Source organism: Ambystoma mexicanum, chromosome 9, assembly GCF_040938575.1.
Source record: "Ambystoma mexicanum isolate Mex_15411 chromosome 9, UKY_AmexF1_1, whole genome shotgun sequence".
Classification (NCBI taxonomy): domain Eukaryota; kingdom Metazoa; phylum Chordata; class Amphibia; order Caudata; family Ambystomatidae; genus Ambystoma; species Ambystoma mexicanum.
The window spans coordinates 548,143,504-548,167,738 of NC_090931.1; the positions used below are offsets into that span (position 1 = coordinate 548,143,504).

Below are 24,235 nucleotides of genomic sequence, written 5' to 3' on the forward strand. Positions count from 1 at the left end.
GGCTGCTTTCCTACAAGGAATTCTTGGCTCCAACGCTGATCTGAAGAATGGCTGCATCCTCTTCGTAATCAAAATCCAGCCTGCAAAGCAGGTCCAAGCACACCAATGGTGGGATATACACCATTCAATTAGCCAGTAGTTGTCCAATCAGGGACAAATACTGGTTTCACTCATGCCCTACACTCACACTTTCTGGCACCACAAATATGGAGTGGGACTAGATAGTCTCACGCACTTCCTAGGCCACACACAAACGCATCACTAGCCTGCGTAATCTGTAGCTTTCCTGGGCAAGTGCATGACTTAATATGGGATTTCCTGACCTGGCAAAGGAAGGCCAAACTACAATATGGCCATAGAACAAGTGAAATTCTCGTGGCATGGCCCTTTAAGAGCACTAGCCACTTTTAGTAGCTATATGCGGTACGTGCGAATGTGCACACAAGAAACAAAAATTGTACAAAAAGAATTGCTGACACCAGCTTGTCTTTAGGCACATATAAAAGGGTAGGGGGATAAGATACAAAATCTATCCCATTGCACTGCGTGCTAAAATGCTGTGAGTAGTGTTAAAGCGTTCCAAAAAGTAAAAGATAACATTTGAAAGTTTCCCAGTACTGATAGTCTGAAGGACTGATCAGTTTCCCCATAACAAATATGCAAAATGCATTGTAAGTGAAGCTGAAGGCTTTACTACCCCTCAAAGTCAGAAGATCAGGGGTCCACTGAAACTATATGGGTAAAGTTGCCAAAAGAGAAATCTTTCCTAACATTTGCTAACCCCCTTAGCAGTAAAAGCTGCTCCTTTCTGCAGCTGACCTACATGGACTCTAGTGATTGGCCCAGTGAAGCACTGCTCCCCTGCCTGATCTCAGAAGACCCTTGCTTGTGCTTCGACCGGTGGGAACAATGGGCCGCAGCCCCTGTTTGAGGATACACACCTTGGAAGCCTTCAGAAGTGTCCCTGGATCACCCGGTGGACTGACTAGCTCCCTTTTGCGCTCTCTGCAACAGCAGCCTTTGTCCTTGCAATTTCAGCCCTCGCATGACAAAGGAAGCTGAGCTGGGTGGGGCTGCCTCTGTGTTAACCACTGGAAGATCGAATGCCACCACCCAACCATGGTGACCTCTTCTGGAACCATCCTTCTGCAATACTGTGAGGTGTCCTGAAGGGTCTGAATCGCCGTGGAATGCAGCTTTTCTTCATTTGAGGGTCTTTGTCAAGAAGTTGCCTGGAACCATCTGGTGATAACCGCAAACACCTCCCGACAGCAAAAGTGACCTCTGCACCTGTGAACCATGGGCTCCCTTCCCCAATACAAAGCACAGACTATTGGAGCCACAGTGAATTCCAGAAAACCTACAGTGTCACCTGGAATAATGGGGTCAGAGAAGAGGGGGAGGGAGGGGAGGGTAATTGAGCATGCCTGTTTCTGCCCCCCAGTCTCCCTTAGGGCAACATTCGGAAGAGCCCTTCTCTCTAAACTCCCTCTGGCCTGGCCTTTGGTCATCAAACCTGGGTCACGGATCCTGTCCCAGGACTTCCCTTTGTAACAGGATAGAGTGGGGTACTTACCCAACTTGAAGTAAACACATACACCTTACTTTAAAAAAGTAGTTTCAATCACTACCACAGCCCACTGCATCAGTTCTGAAATACCTTCCATGGAGAGACCATAGTGGAACTTGTATCTTTTGATCACAAGGCCCCATACGGTGGTCAGTCAAAAGGCCGAAAACAAAATCTCGAATGACAAAAAGCGCGAAACAAAAATCTCGAAAAAAAAAATATCGAATTTTTTATTTATTTATTTATATATGTTTTTGGGGTCAGGTAAGTAAAAAAAAGGGGTAAAATAAAAAAAAAATGAAAAAAGGGGGGTTGGGGGGGAACCCCCCATTTTGAAAAAAAAAAGCATTGAAAAATAAATTTGATATTTTTTTTTCCGAGATTTTAAATTCGTGCTTTTTTTTTCCAGATTTAGTTTGAGATTTTGACTATAAACCGCCCCATACATCTTGGGGCTGCACGTCATAAAACAGAGGTTATTGTGTTGACATTGTCTCTAATCTAACTTTCTTGTATTTAATTACCGACCAATTGACTGCTGGTATGGGTTATTGATTCTAAAGGTGAAGGTGATATATATATATATATATATATATATATATCAGATATATGTTTTTTAGGACAATACTTACCTATGATTTTTTATGCTTAATGTGTTTACAAAGGCCAAAAACCTTTTCATATGCTTGCTAACTTAAATCTTTTGTTTGTATGGACTAATTGTAGCCCTAGACCACTCATTTTTCGTAAGACTAAGACTTGACTGCTCATCCACCTTCCCTGATTGGGTTTTGACTAACCTCAGTGTCTCCAACACCCAACCCACCACCCCCCCCTATTTACCATAAATAGGGTGTCCCCCTAAAATCCTTGCGCGCTCCAAAAAGGAGGATTCCCATCTTAACACATTTAATGGACATTAACATAATAGATCCTATGCAGAAATGTGTGCATGCCCAGCTTGTTACATGTGAAAATGTGGAGTACCACTAGCTTTTCACAATATAGTTCTTCCTCTCACTACAGCATGGCAAAGAAGAGTTAATGTAACTTTAACAAAATCAGGAAGGGGTTAGCAGAGGAGGCTTAGGAAAACGTTTAAAACCTGTGTGAAGTCATTTGAAATTAATATCTATAAGGCCTGTGGGAATATCTTCGATGATGTGGGACTCTTGGTAGAGGAGGTCAGCAAGACTTACTATTTCACAAGTAAACCTTTGCTTGGACTTCTAGTTAAGTACCCTGCTCCATGACCCAAGCTATAAACAGCACTTGTGGTAATGGAGAACAATGGTAATTTTCGATTACTGCACACTAATATTTGTATAAAGATCCAATCAACATTTGTTGATAAATGTAGTTTCTCTTTGAAATCTTCAATGTATTTGTATTATTACTTGCACTACATTAACAATGTATTAGATGAGTGAAAGCCCCTACTACTACTGCCCTTGCTAAGCAGACAGACTGCACAATTGAAAGTGGATGCTTGTTTTTAAATAAATAAATAATAATAAAAAAGGAATAGATTATCTTAAACACATAGAGAAGCGTTCACATACCTGTTCCTTTTTTCTACTTCAGCAACAAGTTCGTCTGTGGAGAACTGACCCCTCACAACAAGAATCAGGCTTTTTATGACGTCTTCAGAGCAATCTACATCAAGCAAACCACCAATCACCACTGGCAGCCGACTTGGGTTAACCTTGGGTGTAAAATAATTTTCAAATGAGCTTCAGATTTAACCTTAAGGCAATCTATTATAAGCTACTGTAACAATTTTAACCCAATACTTTTGATACGTGCACACACCGACTATGATAGGCATAATTTGAAATGAGTTGCATAAAAAAATGTCAAGTTCTTTCTGAAGATCAGCACTTAGGTTTTCTACAATTCAATATATGTCAACAATACAACTTTTAGATTTTCGTACACTTTAGACCAATAACATCTAAACATTAACGCTAACCAATCTTACCTTTTGTACATAAATTTCAATATACTTTTGAAGGTTGTTTCTATACAAGTAAAGCACGAGATCATGAACGAAGTCAAAGCGGTCACATACGATAATCAGAGGCAACTGATCGGTGAGTTTAGCTTCCTATAACAAAAGAGAATAAGTAGATCACTTTAATAATGTAGAGCACAGATGACAAAACAAAACTAACTAATATAACGTACAAATACACATACACCATCTTGGAAGAATGTCCTCCCCACCACAACGTTATATCAAGGAATATATATAGCAATTTAGGGAACAGTAATTTTAAGGAGCGCTATTTTGCCAGCAATCTTGATAGGGAGAGTAGCCCATCTTCTGAGTTTATCCCGCAGTGATGTAGCATACATAGCAATAGTTGTGTTCGGGTAGTTCAGGGCAGTGTCTAGCGATGGAGATTCCCAAGTAACGTATGGTCGAGGGGGCTCACATGAATCCCTGTAGACCAAGAGGTGGGACTGTGACGTCTGTGGGGGGGGGGGGGGGAGAGAGAGTTCTGACTTACTACAGTTGACTCTAAGGCTAGATATCTCTCCAAAGTCAGAGACATCGGACATAATGGGTTCCAGGTGGATAGAGGGGTCCCTTATATATAGTAGTGTGTCGACGCATATTTCTGGTTCCCCCATCATCCTGATACCAAAGTGTTTATGTCGGATTAGATCTGCAAAAGGTTCAATGACAATCGCAAATATGACGGGTGATAGTGGGCACCCTGGCGACCGAGGATGTATATAGAAGACACGAGGCAAGGAACTCCGGACCAAACCCACATTTCGTTAACACACATACATGAACCTCCAGGATATCAAGTCGAACGTCCGGGTGAATGATGTGTGACATAAACCGCATCAGTCATGTGGCAATAATCTCTGCAAATATTTTTACATCCGTGTTGATATAAGGAGAGGGGCCTATAGGAGCCGCACTGTTCTGCCGGTTTGTTGGGTTTTAGCAGGATTGGGATAACAGCCTCGCATATAGTGGTCAGTAATGTCTGTGACTTAAAGGATTCTTGCTATATTTGCAGTAGGTATGGGGCTAGGTGGGTATTGTATAGTTTGTAGAATTCGGCCGTGAGGCCATCAGTGCCAGGGGCTTTCCCAGATGGTAAGTGTTCGATAGCTTGGATGATATCGGTTAGAGATTGGTTGCTCCAGAGAGGTTTTAGCATCATGGGAGAGTTGACCATGTGTAGTGCGTTTAGGAACCTATCAATATCTTCTGATGTGCTTGTATTTGTATTTATTTGTTTATACAGCGCTTTACACCAAAGCGCTGCGCAATTGAACAACTTGGTACATAAAACAAATATAACGGTAGAAGCAAATTACAGTATGAATCAATCAACAAACCAGTAAGAAGAGCAATTAAACTGAAGGGGAAAGGAAGAGAAGAGCAGTGGCAATGTGAGGGAGAAGGAGAAGTGGGGAGGAGGGGAGCGGAAGGGTGAGAGTGGGGTGGTTCGGAAGTGGAGGGAGGGAATCAAGGGAAGCAGAAAGAAAGGAGGGGGAGCAAGAAGGGGAGGGAGTTTCATGGCAGGGGTGGAGAAGGAGAGATTTAAGGGAAGTATCTGCATTAGCGTAAAGATCTTTGTAAAATTTGGCAAAAACTTCATTGGCGGCTGTTGCTGTTTTTACGAGGTTACCTGAAGAGTCAGTAACCACTGGGATGCACACACTACCTTTTTCTAGGCAAGCTATATGAGCAAGCAGTTCACCCGGCCTGTCCCCCCTCACTGTACTTCCGTGCTGCCATATGAGTGTCGAAGAACTTCCCTTCCTGTTCCGCATGTGCTCTGAAGGGGTCTATTGTCTCCTTGATCTGTGATAGTGTGGCGGTGGGGTGATGGCCTTCAGGCCACTTCAAGTTCTTTCAGTTTGACCTTGCTTTTCTCAATGGCTCACTGTATCATTTTAAGGACACTAAACTCGGTAGACATTGCGATACCACATGTGTATACTTTTAAAGGTTTCCCAAAGTGTGCTGACCTATGCTACAGAGCCTACATTCATCTCAAAGAACAGTTTTACGTGGTCATCCATAATGGATGCAAACGCCACATCCAGCAATGCCTGTGATTTAAAGCGTCAGGTGTTCCGGAGTCTGGGGAGCACAGATAGTGTCAGGTGAAGGCAGATTGAGGCATGATCAGAGTAAGCATCAACCATAGCAGGGGAATGGATGCCCGCTCTTATTTTATGGGCCGCTCACATTAGAGTCCTCTGAGAGGATCAGGACCTGTCTACAAGGAGATCAAGGATAGTGTTAAAATACCCTCCCCACATTATAGAGACCAGCAGATATGGGCCATTTTATCAATGACTTCCGCATAAAATTGAGGGTCATCAATATTAGGGCCATACACATTCATTAGCAATCTCTCTAGTCCTGCTAGGGCTCCATATACCATGACATACACCTACCCAGAGGATCAATGTCCATGTGTCTGCGCTGGAATGGGAGGGACTTATGTATTAGGGTCAGGGCTCTTCTGGCTTACGTTGAATAGGATGTGTAGAATCGATTCCCTCCGCACTGTCTAGCAAATCCCTCGCAGGTCGTGGAAAGTGCGTGCGTCTCTTGTAAATACATATTGGCTTTGTGTTTATCTGCATACTATTTTACGCCTCTTAATTGGATTGCAGCTAAGACACATCACGTCACCCATCGTAGCGCCAATAGTAATAGTTTGTCCCTGCCCATGTCCTCCCCGCCTGGGCCCCAGCGCCAGTCCCCCTGTAGAGCCAGCTGCAATGCGAGTCATTGGCCCAATGCTTGCCATGTGTAATTTTTCCCCCTAACTTCCCAATCCCGCCCTCCACCCGCATCTCCCATTGAACTTGGGAGATGAACCCCCTCCAGTAACATACCCAACAAAAAAGAAAATTCCAAAACCCCAAACCTTCAGCGCCACCTTGCATGGGGCACCGACGCGCTAAGCAACCCAGGCGCATACCGGACTTAAACACAGAAAAAAAGAACGCATGCACACAACCTTCTTCCAAGTCAACATTCACCCATGGGGGTGTCACTTTGCCATTGGACATGTTGCCGTGATAGAGGGAGGCCTCCACACCCAAGTAAGTTAGATGGTAATGAAACGGTGACCAGGGATCACCAGGTGATCGACACGGAGGGTAGCCTCGAGGTACGCAAGTGTCCAAACTATTATACCACAGCACAAGTATACTCTTTGGCAATCACGCATAGTGTCAAGGTGCATGTAGGAATCCTTCCAGGAATTTCATAGGCTCGCCTGGTAGCGTGAAGAAATCGGTCTCGTCATTCCATTCCACATGGAGCAAGGCAGGGTATAGCATGGCATATTTCAAATGTCCATTGCAAAGCCGTTTTATTACCGCCGGAAAGGATTTTCTTTCTTGATGTACAGCTACTGAGCAATTAGGGTATATATGGATTCTGTTTGATTCCAGCATTAGGTCTCCTTCGCATGCCACCTGTAGAATGACATCTCGGTCCAGTAGTTGAGAATACTAGCAATGATTGGGCGTGGAGGTGCACCAGGTTTAAGCTTGGGTGCAAGGGTACTGTGGGTGCATTCAATTACGAATTGCAGTGATAGTATGGGGCCGCCCAAACGCGGCAGCAGGGTGTCAGTAATCAATTGTCCCAGGGAGGATTCGTTGTTGCTCTCTGGGATCCCAATAAAGCGGATATTGTTTTGGAGGAATTGTGACTCTAGATCCTCATTCTTCTCGACCTGTAGAACCCACTTGGAGAGTGTAGTTCGTTCAGCTCGGAGGTTGGACACATCTTCCAGTGTGCCTACCCTTGTCTCCGTTTTGTTCAGTCGCTGGTCTCATCTATCTATGCTCAACTTAATGGAATCAATGGTGCTGGTCATATCATCGAGTTTGCTATGTACTTTAGCAAAACCTTCCTGCATGCATGCATGCCATCATGCGCTGTGTTTCAGTGGGTTCGACTGCGGAGGGTTCTTGCTCCATGGTGGCTTCTGCCTCCATAGTTGCACATAGTTTAGGTGTAGTCTTAGCATACTGATTCATGGAGCGTTGAGTATAGGCGCTCCCTTTTGTCATCCTCCCAAGGTGAACTGTGGTCCCCAGCTAGTAAGTGAGAACTCCTTCAGGGCGGTGTACACTCTGAGAGCCTTAGGGTTTCCAATGTATCAGCAGGATGGGAGAAGGGTTGGTGCATACGTGTGTAGACAGGCAGTTATATGGGGATTCACATGCTTGTTTCAGTACGTAGGTTGGTGAGCCCACCCACAGCACCATTGGTCTGTCTGGCAGTAAATGGAATGGTGCAGGCCAATCTCAGTTCCCCAGCATCCACAGTGGTGTCAATGTTGTACCTGAGGTCGCCGCGTGGGCTCTCTCAGGCAAGATTACAGGCGGCAAATGTCATTATCCAAGGAGGAGTGTTGCAGTACTCAACATTGGATAAGTCAGTCCAGGCAAGAACGGATCAGGAGTCCAGGACCGGACACCTCCCCCCCATCCCCGCAGCTCCAGTCTGTGGCCTGGTCAGAAAGCGTGACCGGGCACAGCGCCCAAGCAAGCCGGACTGCCCCTCCCCTAGTATTGTCCTGCAAGGGGTCTGGACTGCAGAGGATCTTCCTGCACCGTGTAAATGAGGCAGCCCACCCCCCACGCACATAGCTCTCACCGTGGATGCTGGTGTGCGGCACGAGCGGTCCGTTGTGCCCAAGAGGGGATTTTTGGGGGAGCACCCCTCTTTATCTTCACCTCCATCCAGGAACAGCAGCTGATGTGCCCCCTCGGTGCAGCATGCTCCGGTCCACCAGCCAAGTGAGGCAGCGACGTTGCATGGGGTTGTGGGAAGAGCCGTGCAGGCCCTGCTTGAGACTCTCCTCACTGCGGGGAACGCAGCCTCCCGTTTCCCAGCTTGCCGGTCTCCGTTCAGGGTCGCAGTGCGGCCAAGACTTGGACAAGAGTGTCCAGAGCCAGTTGGCAGTTATGAATACGGCAACTGATATCTGTGGAAGGCGCTGTGCGTCTGGGGATGGCGCCCGATGTGGGAACTCCTAACACAAACTGCCATCTTGATTTCCGAGCAACAGTGCCCCAAAAGCCCCAGCTTCTAACTATGGTGCATTCCTTATACTCAGCAAACAAGGCAGTGTTGCGATATGGGCTACGAGGCGAGACTACAAAACAATACAGCCTAAGGGGATGTGACAGGGCTGTGTCCTTGTCCCACTTTTGTTTAGCATCTACTTGGAGGAGGCGATATCAGCCCATATGATTGGATGCTTGGACACGCCTAAAATGGGCAAGGACGAATATCCTGCATTGTTTTTTGCAGTCTTCCTGTCAACCTCTCCCGAGGGCTTGAGTGTTACATTAGCTGTGTTTCTGAAGTAGTACTAAGGTCTAAGATTGCTATTGAATTTTGCCCAAAGAACAAGTTACTCTCTTACCTGGCAACGTTCTTTCAAAGGGAATGGTCCGACAACGTATTCCATATCTACGACAGTAATCACCACAGCTGTGCTGCTTTGGAAAATCTTTTGGCGTCTGCGTCCTGCGTCGATGTCTTCGATACACCGCGCTCGAGGACCTCCTCTGACGGCCGACGTCACTGGATGTTATAAGTAGGACGCACGATGCCCGTAGCCTCAGTTGTAGTTTTTTCCCAGAATGTGTGGCACCAGTCTTCTTCCAGTATGACCACACAAAGCCTTGCGGAAATGTAAGCTGCAATTGCATAAGATATTCTGTAGCGGGGAAGGCAGGGAGGGAACGATATGGAATACGTCCTTGGACCATCCCATTGAAAGAACGTTACCAGGTAAGAGAATAACTTGTTCTTCGAGGGGATTGGGTCCTCCGACGTACTCCATATTTATGACAGACTCCCAATGCAGTACCAACGCAAGGAGGTGGGAAAAGAATTTAGAAAACAGAAATTTAGAATGCCCAATCAAATTGCGGAGTAAAGGACCGCCTTGCCAAAGGCCAGATCCTGCCCCCGGATGGAATCGAGGGAGTAGTGACGTACAAAAGTATGTACCGAAGCCCAGGTGGCTGCATCACAGATGTTACGAATAGGAACACCTCTCTGTAGGGCAGTAGAGGCAGCCATACCCCTGGTAGAATGGGCCCGTAAGCCGACCGGTGGGTCCTTGCCCACCAAACGGTAACACTCCGAGATAGCCAAAATAATCCAGCGGGACAAAGTCTGTTTCGTCACAGCTTGTCCCAAACGCTTTCCAGCATAACCAATGAAGAGGTGAACGTCCACTCTGACCCGGGACATGCGTGAAATATAAAAGCTTAACGCTCTCCTAGGATCAAGCCTATGGAGCCTCTCCTCTTCCTTACCAGGATGTGGAGGAGGATAAAACGCCGGAACAACCACCTTCCGGCCTAAATGAAATTCCGACACCACCTTCGGAAGAAAGGAAGGACGAACTCTAAGAACAACCCTGTCCTTATAAAACACAGTGAAGGGTGGCTTAACTGAAAGTGCCTGTAACTCACTCACTCTGCGAGCGGAAGTGACCGCAACCAAAAACACAGTTTTAGGAGTTAACAGTCTCAAAGGGCATGAATGCAAAGGCTCAAACTGAGCACCCATCAGAAACTTGAGAACAAGGTTCAAATCCCAACCGGGCATCTGGAAAGGTGACTGAGGGAACACATTAGTGAGCCCTTTCAGAAACTGAGAAATTAAAGGAATTTTAAAATAGGAACACTCTTCAGACGAGCGCTTAAATATGGACAGCGCCACCAGGTAACCTTTAATCGTGCCCACTTGAAGGCCCCTGTGGGCCAAAGAAAGCAAAAAAGACAGAACCATGGAAATGTCACATGCAAAAGGATCCACATTCTTAACCCTGCACCAGTCGCAGAACCTATGCCAACGACAACGGTACAGGGACTTTGTTGCTGGCTGTCTGGCTGAGAGCAACACCCCATCACGTCTTCAGGGAGGTCCCAATCCTTATACCTCAACCTTTCAGAAACCAAGCATGAAGGTTGAGGGATCTGACCTCTGGATGGAGAAACTGACCCCCTCCTGTGAGAGCAGATCGTCTCGGTAGGGAAGACGATGTGGAGGGCAGATGGACAAGTCGAGAAGGTCCGGGTACCACGTCCTCCGGATCCATGCCGGAGCAATGAGGAACCTCTGTAACCTCCGCAGCACTTGCGGAATGACAGGGACTGGAGGAAATGCGTACAGCACTGGGAATGACCACTCTACCACAAACGCGTCTCCTAAGGATCCTTTCGGAGGAAATTCCCGCAAGCAGAACCTCTTGCACTTCCGGTTGACACTGGAGACAGAGATCCACTTGAGGGGTCGCCCAAAGGGCTAAGATCTCCAGGAGAATCTCCTGAGCCAACTCCCACTCGTGAGAGATCGCGCTCTGCCTGCTCAGAGCGTCCGCCGTCTCGTTTTTGTCTCCGGCCAGATGAACTGCTGAGATCAAAACTTCCTGCTGGATTGCCCAGACCCAGAGCTGCATTGCTTCACTGCACAGAGGAAGTGACCCTGCACCCCACTTTTTGTTGAGGTAGTGCATGGCCACTGTGTGTTGTCCATTAGGATCAGGACCATTCTTCCCTCGCACAGTCGGCAGAAAAGCCTTCAGGGCTAGCCTGACGACCCTCAGCTCCAACAGATTGATATGGTGTCTGGACTCCGACGGAGACCAACGACCACTGACTCAACTTGTTGGCATGAGCTCCCCATCCCGTGAGGGATGCGTCCGTCGCGATCGTCACCTCCGGCCAGGGTAGCCAAAATGGAGCCCCCTTCATCAGATTGTCTTCGACGGCCCACCACAGAAGGTCCTGGGCGAACGAGGACGGCACCTGAACAGGGTCCGACATTCTGCCGGAGGACTGAGAACACTGGAGCTTGAGTGCCCATTGCAAAGATCTCATCCGCAACCTGGCCTCCAGCCCCAGAAGAATGCAGGATGCCATGAGGCCGAGCAATCTCAAGAACTCGAACGCTGGGTGACTCTGGGCATGTTGAAACTTGTGCACCATCTGCTGAATGTGATGAGCCCTCACCTGGGGAGGAAAACACTGCCCCAGGGACGTGTCGAGCACTGCTCCGATGTAGTGGAGCCTCCGAGTTGGTGTCAAATGGGACTTCTTAAATTGAAGGAGAAAACCGGCTTGTGGAGGGAGTGGCAGGTGACAGATGATCCAGGACTTGCTCGGGAGAGTGCGCCCTGATCAACCAATCATCCAGGTAGGGGTAGACGTGAATCCCCCCTTTCGTAAGGTGCGCTGCCACCACTACCATGAGCTTGGTGAAAACCCTCGGGGCGGAGGTCAATCCGAATGGCAGGACCCGAAACTGAAAGTGCGAGTCGCCAACCGCGAACCTCAGGTACTTCTTGTGCATTGGATGCATCGGCACATGAAAATAAGCGTCCTTGAGGTCAAGAGACACCAACCAGTCCTGAAGTTGAAGGGCCTGGAGGACTTGAGAGAGAGTAACCAACTTGAACGTGTCCTTCCTGAGGAGTTTGTTCAAATCTCGCAAGTCCATGATGGGTCTCAATCCCCCGTCTATCTTGGAAATCAAAAAATAAGGGGAATACCATCCCTTGTTCCTCTCCGCTACAGGCACCAGTTCTATGGCGCCTTTCTCCAGCAGGGATTGAATTTCCTGCACAAGGAGCGGATCCTGACTCTTCAAAGAGAGATTCCCCGGTGGATTGTCTTGAGGCCTCTGTCGGAAAGGAAGACAGTAGCCGTGGGTTATGATCTCCAGAACCCACACATCTGAAGTAATGGCGCGCCACTCTGCAAGATGCTGCGCCAGCCTTCCCTCAACCGGCGAAACATGGGACATCGCCTCATGACTGATCTGAAGCGGCTGCGGCGTTGCCTGAGGGCAAAGAAGCAACAGCCCGAGCGGCCTTGGCACTCGAGTACCTTGTTTTCCACCTCTAGCACTCCTACGGTGGCCCCTTTGACTGGCAGCTCCTCTCGCTTTACCAAAGGATGAGTAATAACGAAAGGAACCTCCCCTCCATTGCTGTCCCCTAGGACGAAAAGGCGGAGGTTGTCGAACTGCAGCGCCCAACGACTTCGCTGCAGCTTTTGAGGTCTGCAACCTCTCAAGTCTCTCGTCAGCCTTGCTACCAAAAAGATGTTCCCCGTCAAAGGGCATGTTGAGGAACCGGGCATGCACATCAGGAGCAAACCCCGACTTCCGCAATCACGCAAACCTGCGTATCACGGTGCTCGCCGCCATGGATCGGCTGACGCAATCTGCCATGTCCAAACCCGACTGAACGGCCTTACACATGGCATCCTTGCCATCCTGAACTATGGCAAGGAAACCGTCCTCTTCGGGAATATGTTCAGCCGCTAAGGAAACAGTTCCACAGAGTATGCGTGAAACGTGGCAAGGCACATACGGAGTTAGCCGCATGAAGCGCCATACCCCCTAAAGAAAACACTTTCTTCGCCCAGCCGTCAAAAAGCTTGTCGTCCCTATCAGGAGGGGTGGTAGGATACGCCGCCTGCTTTGCCGGGGCCGTAGCCGCCTGCACCACCAAACTCTCCGAAGTGGGGTGCTTGGACAAGTAGCAGGGGTCGCTACTGGCTGGCCGGTATTTTCGCGGCAAAGAACTGCCCACTGCCGAGAGACTCTCCGGAGCAGTCCAAGCCGCTGCCGCCACCCTCCTCTGTAGGGCCATATGAAACGCCAGTACCGGGTCAGTTGGTGGACCAAGGTCGAGGATATTCGTAAGGTCATCATGAAGAAACTCCCCCGGGTAAGCAGACCATCCCAAGTACTCGGTGACCCTCGACATAAGGCGCCGGTACGAGGAGTCGGCATGAGTGCCATGCTCAGGCCTACAAAACTCCACCTCCGGAGAGGTGTCCAGCCCACTAGCATCGTGCAGGGACTGCCTCAGGTCCTCAAATTGGCTACGGCCCGAGAGAATCTTGTCTGGCACCGCATTAGGAACCATGCAATCATCAGAGCCCTCATCCACCTCTGAAATAAACTCAAGATGGCGTTAAGAAGGCACATAATGTGAACCAAAGCCATGCTTGACCTTGGCCAGAGCCTTTCTAGGGGGTTCCACCGAACCTCAGGGTAACCCCGTCAAAATAGCCTCGAAAGGCGTCAAGCGCATCGAGTGAATCGGCGTTGACGCCGAACACGGCGCAACAGCATCAATGGCGTCAACATAGGCCTCGAGGCCGGAGCCCTGAGCGTGTCCTTTGACAGCCTGGGCGCCAACGACTTCTTCGGAGGCGGGGCCTCCAAAGAGTCCGTCGACGACCTCGGCACCACCGGCATCGACGTCTTCCTCAAAGACATCACAGGTTCACGGGGTTTTGAGCGCGTCGAGGACCAGGACCTGGACCGGGCAAGACGAGAACGATTCCCCTTGTCCGAGCGGGACCTCTCCTGCGAATCGTGCCGACCACTCGAGCCCTAAGGCGAACGAGCGGTGTCTCTTGACCGATCATGACCGGCCCCACTCAGATGCGTGAACGGACCGGTGCCCTGCGATTCGAGAATCGCTAACATTTTCTTCCTGAAGGAAGCCCATTCCTCCGGCGTCGCCTGCTTGGTAGGGTAAGTGACCCGCCGACGGGCAGAGTCCTCGGAAGAGGACGGGGAAGGCGACCAATGACGGCGCTTCCGGGAGTGCCTCGAAGAGGCAGAGGAGTGGCAGGACTGACTCCGGGACCGAGACCCACTGGACTTCCGACGACAACGCAGAGAGTCGCCTCTCGAATCGTCCGTCGAAAGCCCCGCAGACCTAGACTTCCGTTGCTTACACACCTTACCTACCGATAACTTCTTGCGCTCCCGCAAGGCTTTAGACGTGAGCGACTGGCAGTCGACACAGTCATCCGTGTCATGGGCCTCCCCGAGGCACTAGAGGCAGGCGTTGTGCGAGTCCGTAACCGACATCTTGGACCCACAGTCCCCGCACCACTTAAATCCTGGACGCGGGGTGGAAGATGAGGTAGACATCCTTCACGAAGAAGAAACTTCACAAAACGAACAGGTTCGAAAACCGAGAAACAACAAACTCCAAAGAGTCGAGGTGCGCCGATATTCCCGAAGCGAACACGTTCGCGGAAAAAACGGAACTGAGGCTACGGGCGTCATGCATCCTACTTATAACATCCAGTGACGTCGGCCGTCGGAGGAGGGCTTTGAGGGCGACGTATCGACATCACAGGAGCCTAAAGATTTTCCAAAGCAGCACAGCTGTTGTGATTACTGTCAGATTTGGAATACGTTGGAGGACCCAATCCCCTCAAACTAAATCTATGGTTTTCAGGCCCAAATTAGCAAAACACATTCTAGAAGTCCAAGTAGGTGATAGCAGGTTGGAGCAGGTCTCCATGCATGATTCGCTAGGAATCAGATTCCACGAGACTGGACAGCGGACCACCCAACTTAATAAATCCTGTGTCGCATTGAAAAGTATAGCGGCCCATGAAGGCTTTATTTAATATGCACAAAGGGGATGCCATTGCCCTTGCCCTCAAACCATATTAAAAACAAGCATGCACCTCTACATTGTTCAGGGCAGAAATGGGGCTTCTTGCATACCAAAACAATCGAAGGATGAAAATAATGTCCTTAAAAGCCTTATGTTACTGCAGGGTATCCTGTGTACCTTATTACAGTTGGAAACTGACATTCGCTCCACCATTGCTGATGCGGTTATGTCTTCCCCTGCTGTACTGGCTAGGCTTCCATAACAATGAAGGCCTTGAGAAATATAGGGAAGCCCATCATAAGAGCTTGGGGGTTGGCGGGCATCCGCGGGGTGAAGCATGTTAAGGACACTATTTGTTCTTAATGAATCTGCACTGCGGATACATCTTGCTAGTGTTGAAAGAATTGCCATTGATAGATTAAAGAGGACCATGGTTTGCCACACAAGGACTGTAGAGGGGAGCTGTACATTGAAATTGCTACCTGGTTATCTGGCTATTTAAGGAGATTTTAGATATGAAAGTTTCCATGATGAAGTCAGTGCACAAGCCCTATAGTTGGGCTTTAGGTTGGGAACCGCGAGGGTTGCTTCATTTAAAAAAAATCATGGGATTATCTGGTGGCCGAAACTATGTCCCACTATGTTTCTGTGTCCTACCTTTAGTGCCCAGAGACTTCCATACATAAAACCCCTTCAAAGAGTAGCACGGTACGCACTATAGCAGAAGCACTAGTCTTTTCTAAAAACGAACAATTTGGCCACCGTGCTCGTTGAGGTGAAGTACATACATCAGGAATGGCTTGCAAGATTGAATTTGGTAACAGGCCATGTAAGCTGATATGGGTTGATCTTTCTGTACGAGATATAGCTTTGTGAAAAAATGCAAGCTGTAAAATCGTTACAGTTAAAGATTTTACCATCATATTACTTTATTTCAGCCTTGGCAGACCATAAAACAAACATACAAGGTTCAAAAACCTCAAAACACTAGAATCAGTGAATAAGAACGGATAAATAAAAAATGATAAGGTACTCACCTTAGTGACTAAAGTAAGCCTAGTCCATAGTCCACTTTCCTCCATACTGTATGGGCGTCCCTTGCTAGTAACGGGAAACACAAACCTTTCCACCAGAAAAAATTGTCTTCCCTTTAAAATTAAATGCATGCAGGGGCGCGGCCCTGGAAGCATGTGCTCCTTTGACTCCGCCCACCGGCACCACTCCTCAGTCCCCTTTGACGCATCAACACTATTAGGATTGCCTAACGACACTGATTGTTATGGGGTAGGACAGTGGAACGTATAGAGGAAAAGGGACTATGGACTAGGCATAGGTTAGTGACTACGGTGAGAAAATTAAAATTACTCCAACATACCCATCCCCTTTGCACCATATTGTATGGGTGATTACAACTGAATGCAGCCCAGGGGAGAGTTGCCCCTCTCAGAGAACAAATTCTTCAAAACGTCCTGTCCAAATGCTGTGTCCGATCTGGCGCTGGTATCCAAGCAGCAGTGTTTGCAAAAAACCGATGGGGAAGCCCAAGTCGCTGCTTTGCTGATCGTTTGCCACGAGACGTGTCTCTGGAAAACCACCACCGTGGCCTTGGCTCTGATGGCGTCAGCATATATGTTTGCTGGCAAAGGTCTGTGCTGCCCCTCATATGCCTACTTCATGGCCATCTCCATCCAACTTGCTATGGAAGCCTTCGAGGCTTGACAGCCTGGTTTTGATCTGCTAAAAGCCTCATTTTGAGTCTTGTGTGTGGCACAGCCAGGAGACAAACCGTCATAATTTCAAGCCAGTGCTGGTACCACCATGCTGAGGTCACTAGTCTGCTGAGGGAATGCCTGGTGGCCACCTTGATTGCCATGTTCTTGTCCTGATGGCCATGATCTTGTCTGCCGAGGGGAAGATCCTCTCTGCCCCCATAACCCAAGTTAGCCCCAGGAATGTTAAGGACGGAGTGGGGAGTAACTGCGACTTCTTGAGGTTGATAGAGAACCCCAGATTGACTAGCATGTGCACCAGTGCTGATGCTGTGTGCTGTACACCTTTGGGTGAGTCCACTCTGACTAGCCAGTCGAGGTATGGATGAAGGCAATAGCCCTCCGCCCTGAGAAGAGCTGCTACAGCATTCGATAACCTTGTAAAGACCCTAGGGCCGAATTGAGTCCAAATGGGAAGACCTTGATCCTGAACCTCAGGAAGGAAAGAACGATGGTGCTCCTAAAATCGGGAAATGTAGTTAAGCACCCTTCAGATCCAGGGAGCACGGCAAGCCTGATCCACACAGTGTCTCTGCAATGAGTGCTGGAGTAACCATCTTGAACTTTTGAAGGGGTACGGAAAAGTTCAAGGAAGAAAGGTCTAGAACAAGTCTCCGGCCAGCCCGATTACTTTTCTGAATGGCGAATATCCGGGAATAGAAGCCCATGCCCCTCTGCGAGGCTGGAACATCCTCCACTGCCTGACTCGCAACGAGCAAGCAGATTTCTGCCAAAAGAGTTGCCACCCCAATCTGTGGGAGTGGAGGGGAGGAAAGAGTAAGGAACAAGTTACTTACCTGAAACTGTTCTCCAGCATGGGTCTGGCATGGATTCACATGCTCATGAATATTCCCCGTCAGGCTGGGAATCCTCAGTAAAGAAAAAAATCAGTATCAGTTCAGTTTCTGATCTGTCTTTCTTAGTAGTAACCAATCACTGGTCTCTGGGTCATAATGCAACCAGCCAATGACTGCCCTCTCCCTAAGCCCCTCCCCTGGCAGCCATCCTCAGATTTGGTAGCACGTAAAGTGGCAGTATGACCAAGTGAAGAGCCGCAGAGGGGTAGGTGGGAGGGTTTGCATGTGAATCCATGCCAGACCCATGCTGGAGAACAACAGTTACAGGTAAGTAACTTGTTCCTTCTCCAGCATGGGGTCTGGCATGGATTCACATGCTCATGAATATAAGAATACATAGCAGTACACACATGCACAACCACGGGAGGTGGCAAGGCTCAACATCAAGCATTTCAACAACTCAACATTAAGCATCTCTTACCTCCTCACGAGGCCCACCTTCAGGCGAACAGGTTGCGCAGCACTGCTTGGCCGTCTCTGGACTCCTCCCTGGAATCCCGGTCGACGCAGTAGAATCTCGTGAAGGTGTGCGTCAACCTCCATGTAGCAGCCCTGCAGATGTCCAGCAGGGGCACACCAGATAGGAACGCCGTGGTAGCAGCAATCGCTCTGGTCGAATGGGCTCTCGGACAGCCGGGCAACGGTCGGTTTGCAAACCGGTGACAGTGCATGATGCAGCCGGAGAGCCATCTGGAAAAGGAAGCCTTCGAGAGGGCCTTCCCTTGGTTCACAGGTCCAAAGTTCACAAACAGTTGTGATGTCTTCCGGAAACTCTTCGCATGGTCCACATAGAACTTCAGTGCTCTAGCTACATCCAGCGAGTGCAAAGTCCTCTCGGCCGGCGACAGCAAAAAGACTGGCAACACCAAGGGCTTGTTGAGATGGAAGTCAGACGGCACCTTGGGCATGAAGGAGGGGTGTGTCCTCAGCACCACCCTAGTCTTGTGAAAAGTCAAGTATGGCGGCTTGCAGGATAGGGCCTGGATCTCTCGCACTCGTGCGGAGGTGATGGCCACAAGAAATGCTGTTTTCCACGACAGGAACTTCAACGGTGCCGAACGCAGGGACTCGAAAGGCGCCCCCCATGAGCCTGGTCAGCACCCCGTTGAGCTCCCACGCCGGGGCCAGAGCCTTCACCGGCGGGAATGAACAGAACAGTCCCTTCATAAACTCCTTCACCAGGCGATGAGACCACAGAGATGGTCGCCCCGTAGTTCTGGTGTAGCAGGAGATCTCCGCTAGATGTATTTTGATGGAGGCGTGAGCCAGCCCCGCCTTGGCCAGAGACAGCAGGTACAGCATCACTTGAGGGGCCGTAATTCGCAGAGGGTTAATCTTCTGTGCACAGCACCAGACAGAGAACCTCTTCCATTTGTGTCCATAGCACTTGAGAGTTGAGGACGCCCTGGCCTTTGCAAGCACATCCTTGCAGTCCGCTCAGATATCATAGTCTCCAAACTCTAGTGCCGCAGGAGCCAGGCCTGCAAGTTCAGCGACCCCGGTCGTGATGGAGGATGGCGCCTCCTTCTCTGGAGAGAAGATCTGCGTCTGTCGATAGTTTGACTGGTGGGGACGCTGACAAGTCCAGAAGGTCCGGGAACCAGATCTGTCTCGGCCACGCCGGTGCGGCAAGGATCATCCTGCATCGGGACCTTTTGAGTTGGTTGACGAGTCGCAGTAGCAACGGCAAAGGGGGAATGCATACAGGAACAGGCCGTTCCAGGGGAACGAGAAAGCATCGCCCATGCTCCTCGGTTGGGGAAACCTGCTGGCGAACCTCTGGCACTTGGAGTTTGCCTCCGTCGCGAACAGGTCAATCTGGGGTTTGCCCCATTGTTGGAAGAGTCGATACGCTTGATCCTAACACAGCTCCCACTCGTGGCATGAGCGCAGCTCCCTGCTGAGTGAGTCGGCGATGGTGTTCTTTATTCCTGCCAGATGGAAGGGCACCAGAAACATCCCCTGGGCGACGGCCCAGTGCCACAGATCCTGGGCCTCCTTGGATAAGGCTGGGGATCTGGTGCCTCCCTGCTTCCGGATGTAGAACATGGTGGTGGTGTCGGTGAAGACCCTCACCACCTTGCCCTTGAGGGACGGAAGGAACGACCTGAGGGCCCACAAGACGGCTCGGAGCTCAAGGATGTTGATGTGGAGTGACCTCTCCTCCGGGAGCCAAAGGCCTCTTGAGTGGAGCTTTCCGGTTTGCGCTCCCCATCCCTCCAGGGAGGCATCCGTCGTCACCGCCTCCTGATGTGCCGGGTCTTAAAGTTCTTGCCCGCCGCGAGATGCGCGCTGGTGCCCCGCCATCGACTCGCATGGCGGAAAGCCTAGTTGAGCGGGATCCTGTCTTCGAAGATGCACGTCGCTTGTATCCAATGGGCGTTGAGGAACTCTTGTAGAGGGCGCATCCGTGGCCTGCACAGGGGCACCAGGTAGATGCATGAGGACATCATTCCGAGCAGGGACTTGATGGATCTCACCCTGGCCACATCCGTGGCCAGCAGGCGCTGCACCTTGCCCAAGATGGCCTTCGTCCTCTGCTCCGACGGGGACGCCAATCGCGCCACTGTTATCGAGCTTGGCTCCCAGAAACACTGCGCCGGAACCAGGCGGGATTTCAAGTAGTTGGAGAATCCCAGATCCATGAGCAGTTGGACAGTCTTCGCTGTGTGTTCGACTGCAAGTTCTCTTGACCTTGCACGGATGAGCCAATCGTCCAGGTAGGGGTAAACGTGGATCCCCCGCAGGCGCACCCGCGCCGTCACTGGTGCGAGGCACTTGGTTAATACCCTGGGCGCCGACTTCAATCCGTAAGGCAGGGCCTTGAATTGGTAGTGCCGCCCTTGGACTACTAATCTGAGAAACCTTCGGTGTCCTTTTAGAACGGGGATGTGGAAGCAAGCATCCTGCAAGTCCAGCGACGATAGAAGTCGCCTTCCTCCAGCTGTCCCAGCATGTGCTGGAGGGTGACCATCCTGAACTTTTGGGCCTTGATGTATTTGTTCAACCGACAGGTCCAGGATGGGGCGCAGGCCGCCTGACTTCTTTCTGACGAGGAAGTACCTGGAGTATACTCCGGAGCCCCGGAGCCTCTTCGGGACGAGTTCGATGGCACCTTTCTTGAGCATCACCCTTACTTCTAACAGCAGTTGAGGGACGTGATTTTCCTTCCTGGCCATGGGAGGAATGCGGGAGCACTTTAGAAATTCCAGAGTGTACCCGTGGGCCAGGGCATCCAACACCCAACGGTCGGAGATGGACTCCCACACGCTGACTAACTTCGCCAGCCGGCCTCCCACCGGGGTGCTCAGGTGGGGGCCCGACGCTACGGCCGGTTCAGTCCTGCTTGGCGGCGGCCTTGCCACCTTGGCCTCCTTGGCGATGACGAGATCCTCCGGACTTGCCGCGTCCTCTACAGGCCTCCTGCAACGAGGAGCGGGCCGCTTGGCGGTACGTCAAGGAGCCGCCGCCGGATCCCTTGGAGGCACCCCGTCTGCCTACGGCGTTCCGAAAGGGTGGCCGTCGTTGCTGCAAAACTCCCAAGGCCCGAGCCGTCTGTCAGTCTTGATGGCCTGAAGTGACTCATCCACTGTTTTTCCAAACAGGTTGTTCCCGTCGAAGGGCATTTCCAAGACTCTGGTTTGCACATCCTAGCAGAAATCTGTTGCCTTGAGCCACCCCCGCCGTCGAAGGCAAACACTGTTGCCCAACTGGCGGAACCCGGTGACAGCGATGTCCGTGGCCACCGTTATGGCACGGTCCGACGCCACCTCAACTTCCTGCAGGATCTCCAGGGCCTCCGCCCTCTTGTCCGGTAGGAAATCCAGCAGGGGAGCCATCTACCACAGCTCCCTGTCGTAGCGGGCCACAATCGCAAGGGCGTTGGCCGCCTTAATTGTCGTTGCCGCAGACGAGATGTCTCGCCATCCCATGGCGTCCAGTTTCTTTCCCTCGCTGTCAGGTTGGGAGGTTGAAGTGGAAGCCGTCGCCCCCGCCTGTAACGCTCACCTGACTCCCACGGGGGCACTGGCCTGGTTTGCGCTGCTGTGACCTCGTCTAAGGTGATGCGCAGGGTTCGGAAGACGGACTGGACCGGGCCCCAGATCTGGCTTGTCTGACTCGCAGAAGTATCCTTCTGTAGGTGAGAATAGGGGGTTAACTGTCTGCGGGGTAATGCAATCGGCCTCCCACTTACCCCTCTCACCCTCCTCAAAACCCTTCTGTGCTTCCCCGTAGCGTCTCACCTTAGGGTCTGGAAGGACGAGCTCTCCATCCTGCTTCTGATGCAGGGGCGCGTTGGTATCCAGTTACGTCACTGGATTTTCGGATGGGTGAGAACCAAACTTGCTTGGCTTCAAAGGAAAAAGTTTTTCTATAAGTGGTTCCCCTTGTGTCCATGCATTAATGTTCTAATGCAAGTGTCTTTTTCCCCATAGGGCCGGGGTACGGAATGCCGGGGAACAGGCACCGACCCGAGGTGAGCGGTGAAATCCTTGTGGAAATCAGGTAAGTCTTTAATGAGTGTTTTGGTAATGTCTTTTCATTCACTCATTAACGCTGATGTCTTTTTCCCCTTAAGGGCCGGGGTCCGAAAATGCCTGGATGCGGCGCGGACCCGAAATGAAAAGGGAATGACCCAACAGGTAAGTCTTGACATGGAGTTTTAGCTTCCCTTTTCCCTTCTCTCTCTCACCTTTGTTCTTGTCTTTTTCTCCCTAGGAGCGGGGGCGCGACTGCGAATCCGGATGGTCGCTGCTGAACATGGAGGCGCCCTGTAAAGGTGAGTAGAATGCGGCGCTGCAGCGATCGATGCGATGTGCTTTTAAAAATAAATGTCTTCCTTTTCAGGATTGTCGGCAAAATGTCTCTGGGATGCAGATTTAGCAGGTGAGGCCTTTTCCTTCTTCTGTTCTCTTGTTCCCTTCCTTTGCAGGTGGTTCAGGATGCTGGCAGGTGTGGCAGAAGTCAAGATGCAGGAGCAGACACGGTGAGCGTTCAGCTGCTAGATGCAGAACAAAGCGAAGCACGTGTGGCTGATCGGGTGTGGTTTAAATAGCCTTGGAAGAAGTTCCTAGAATGTGTCCTTCCTCCAATCAGGTATGTATCCTTCCCCGACCACGCCCGGGTGGTAAATGAGTCCCACAGGTAAAGTAGTTCCTTTCAGGCCTCAAGGAGGCCGGGGTTCTGCAGCATGGTCTGCATCAGGTAAGTGCACCCAAACACTTTCATAATGAGCCTGGCGCCTATGGCGCCAGGACTGACGTTTTCTATGAGCCTGGCGCCATAGGCGCCAGGACGCTGTCCAAAGGGCCCCTATAAGGGGTTGCCGGGACCTTCCCCGGGGACTTTATGTCCGCTTTCGGGGACGCAGGGCCTGAGCCGGCTCCCCGGGAGCGAGCATCGTGACACCGCCTCTTTCTTCTTGGCCGCTGTTGAGACGACCGAATCCGGGGTCGGCTGTGCCGTAAGGCACAAAGGGGCGGAATCGGGGACCTGGTACTACTTCTCGTACCAATCCCTCTTGGCGGCCGTCGTGGACGGGTTCTTCAGGAGAGCAAGTCCCTAATCCCAGATATTGTCAATCAACGGCACGGCGAGGACCGTCTTCCTCTTGGCCTTGCGCCGCTGATAGAGGAAGCCTTCCTTCTGTTCTTCGGGGCAGAGCTGGAAAAGCTTGGATGCCCTGCCAATCATGGCGTGGAAGGAGCCAATTTCGTCGGGCGGGTAGGCCCAAGGGAGTGGTTATTGAAGGGCCATCCCGTCATCACCACCGTCATCATCCATCCCCGTCGTGGCCGTATCTGTTCCTGTGTCATCCCTAGGATCAGGGGAAGGAGATGAAGGCTGAGCGGGCCGCAAGGGCTGGAAAGGTGGGGTGGGGGGGTTAACTCTACTCCGCTTGTTTGGAGGGCTTCCCGACAGGCCCAGTTCTGGGTCATCCGTTGGGGTTAGAGGCAATCTCGTCCTTATCTCCGTGCATAAGGTTTGGATTGCCATCAAAATGGCCACCGAGTTGTCCTGAGGCTCGGGCACTGGCTGTGACGGGCGCAATGTTTGCTCCTCCGCCACGGGAGCCTTGTCTGCGCCACCGTCGCTTTCTTCATTCGCCTCCTCGGGGTTCCTCCCCTGGTACCGGACCTCCTCGAATCTCTTGTTGAGGCCCTTCACGACTTCAACCAGCTTCTCCTCAGAGGCTGTATCCGTAACGGCCCCCCCTTCTTTTTCCACTGGGGTCTTCACGGGGGTCTTGTCGATGGGCTGAAAAAGAGGATTCCCTCCGTGGTGGCAGGGAAACTCTGGGCCCCCCCGAGGTCACCTCCACTGGGGTAGCCTCCACAGGCTTTGCCAGTGCCGCCGCAACTCCCTCGATAGAGGCCTTAGCCGAGTGAATCCAGGACTTCACCACCTTGGGTGCGCTTGAGGCCTTCACCTTGGGGGGAGGGTCACCGCCTTGCTCCGCCCTCGGCTGATTCCTTTGACATCGACCGGCGCCTCTCCAGAAGCTTACCCGGGTCCTCGGCTTTTCTCTTCCCCGAGCCAGAGCGGTGGCTCGTGTTTGATGGCGTCGGTGAA

General features: G+C 50.9%; 1 protein-coding gene across 2 annotated transcripts in view; it reads right to left on the reverse strand.

Moving 5' to 3' along the window:
* The window catches only part of CLTC (clathrin heavy chain), a 1,506,669-nt gene that overhangs the window by 634,446 nt on the left and 847,988 nt on the right, over positions 1-24,235 (reverse strand). For both annotated transcript variants that reach the window (XM_069615119.1, XM_069615118.1), the window contains exons 15-16: positions 3,552-3,677; positions 3,133-3,275 (exon numbers count right to left, since the gene is read on the reverse strand). In XM_069615119.1, the coding sequence (XP_069471220.1) occupies positions 3,133-3,275; positions 3,552-3,677 (269 nt within the window). The remainder of the gene's footprint in view (positions 1-3,132; positions 3,276-3,551; positions 3,678-24,235) is intronic.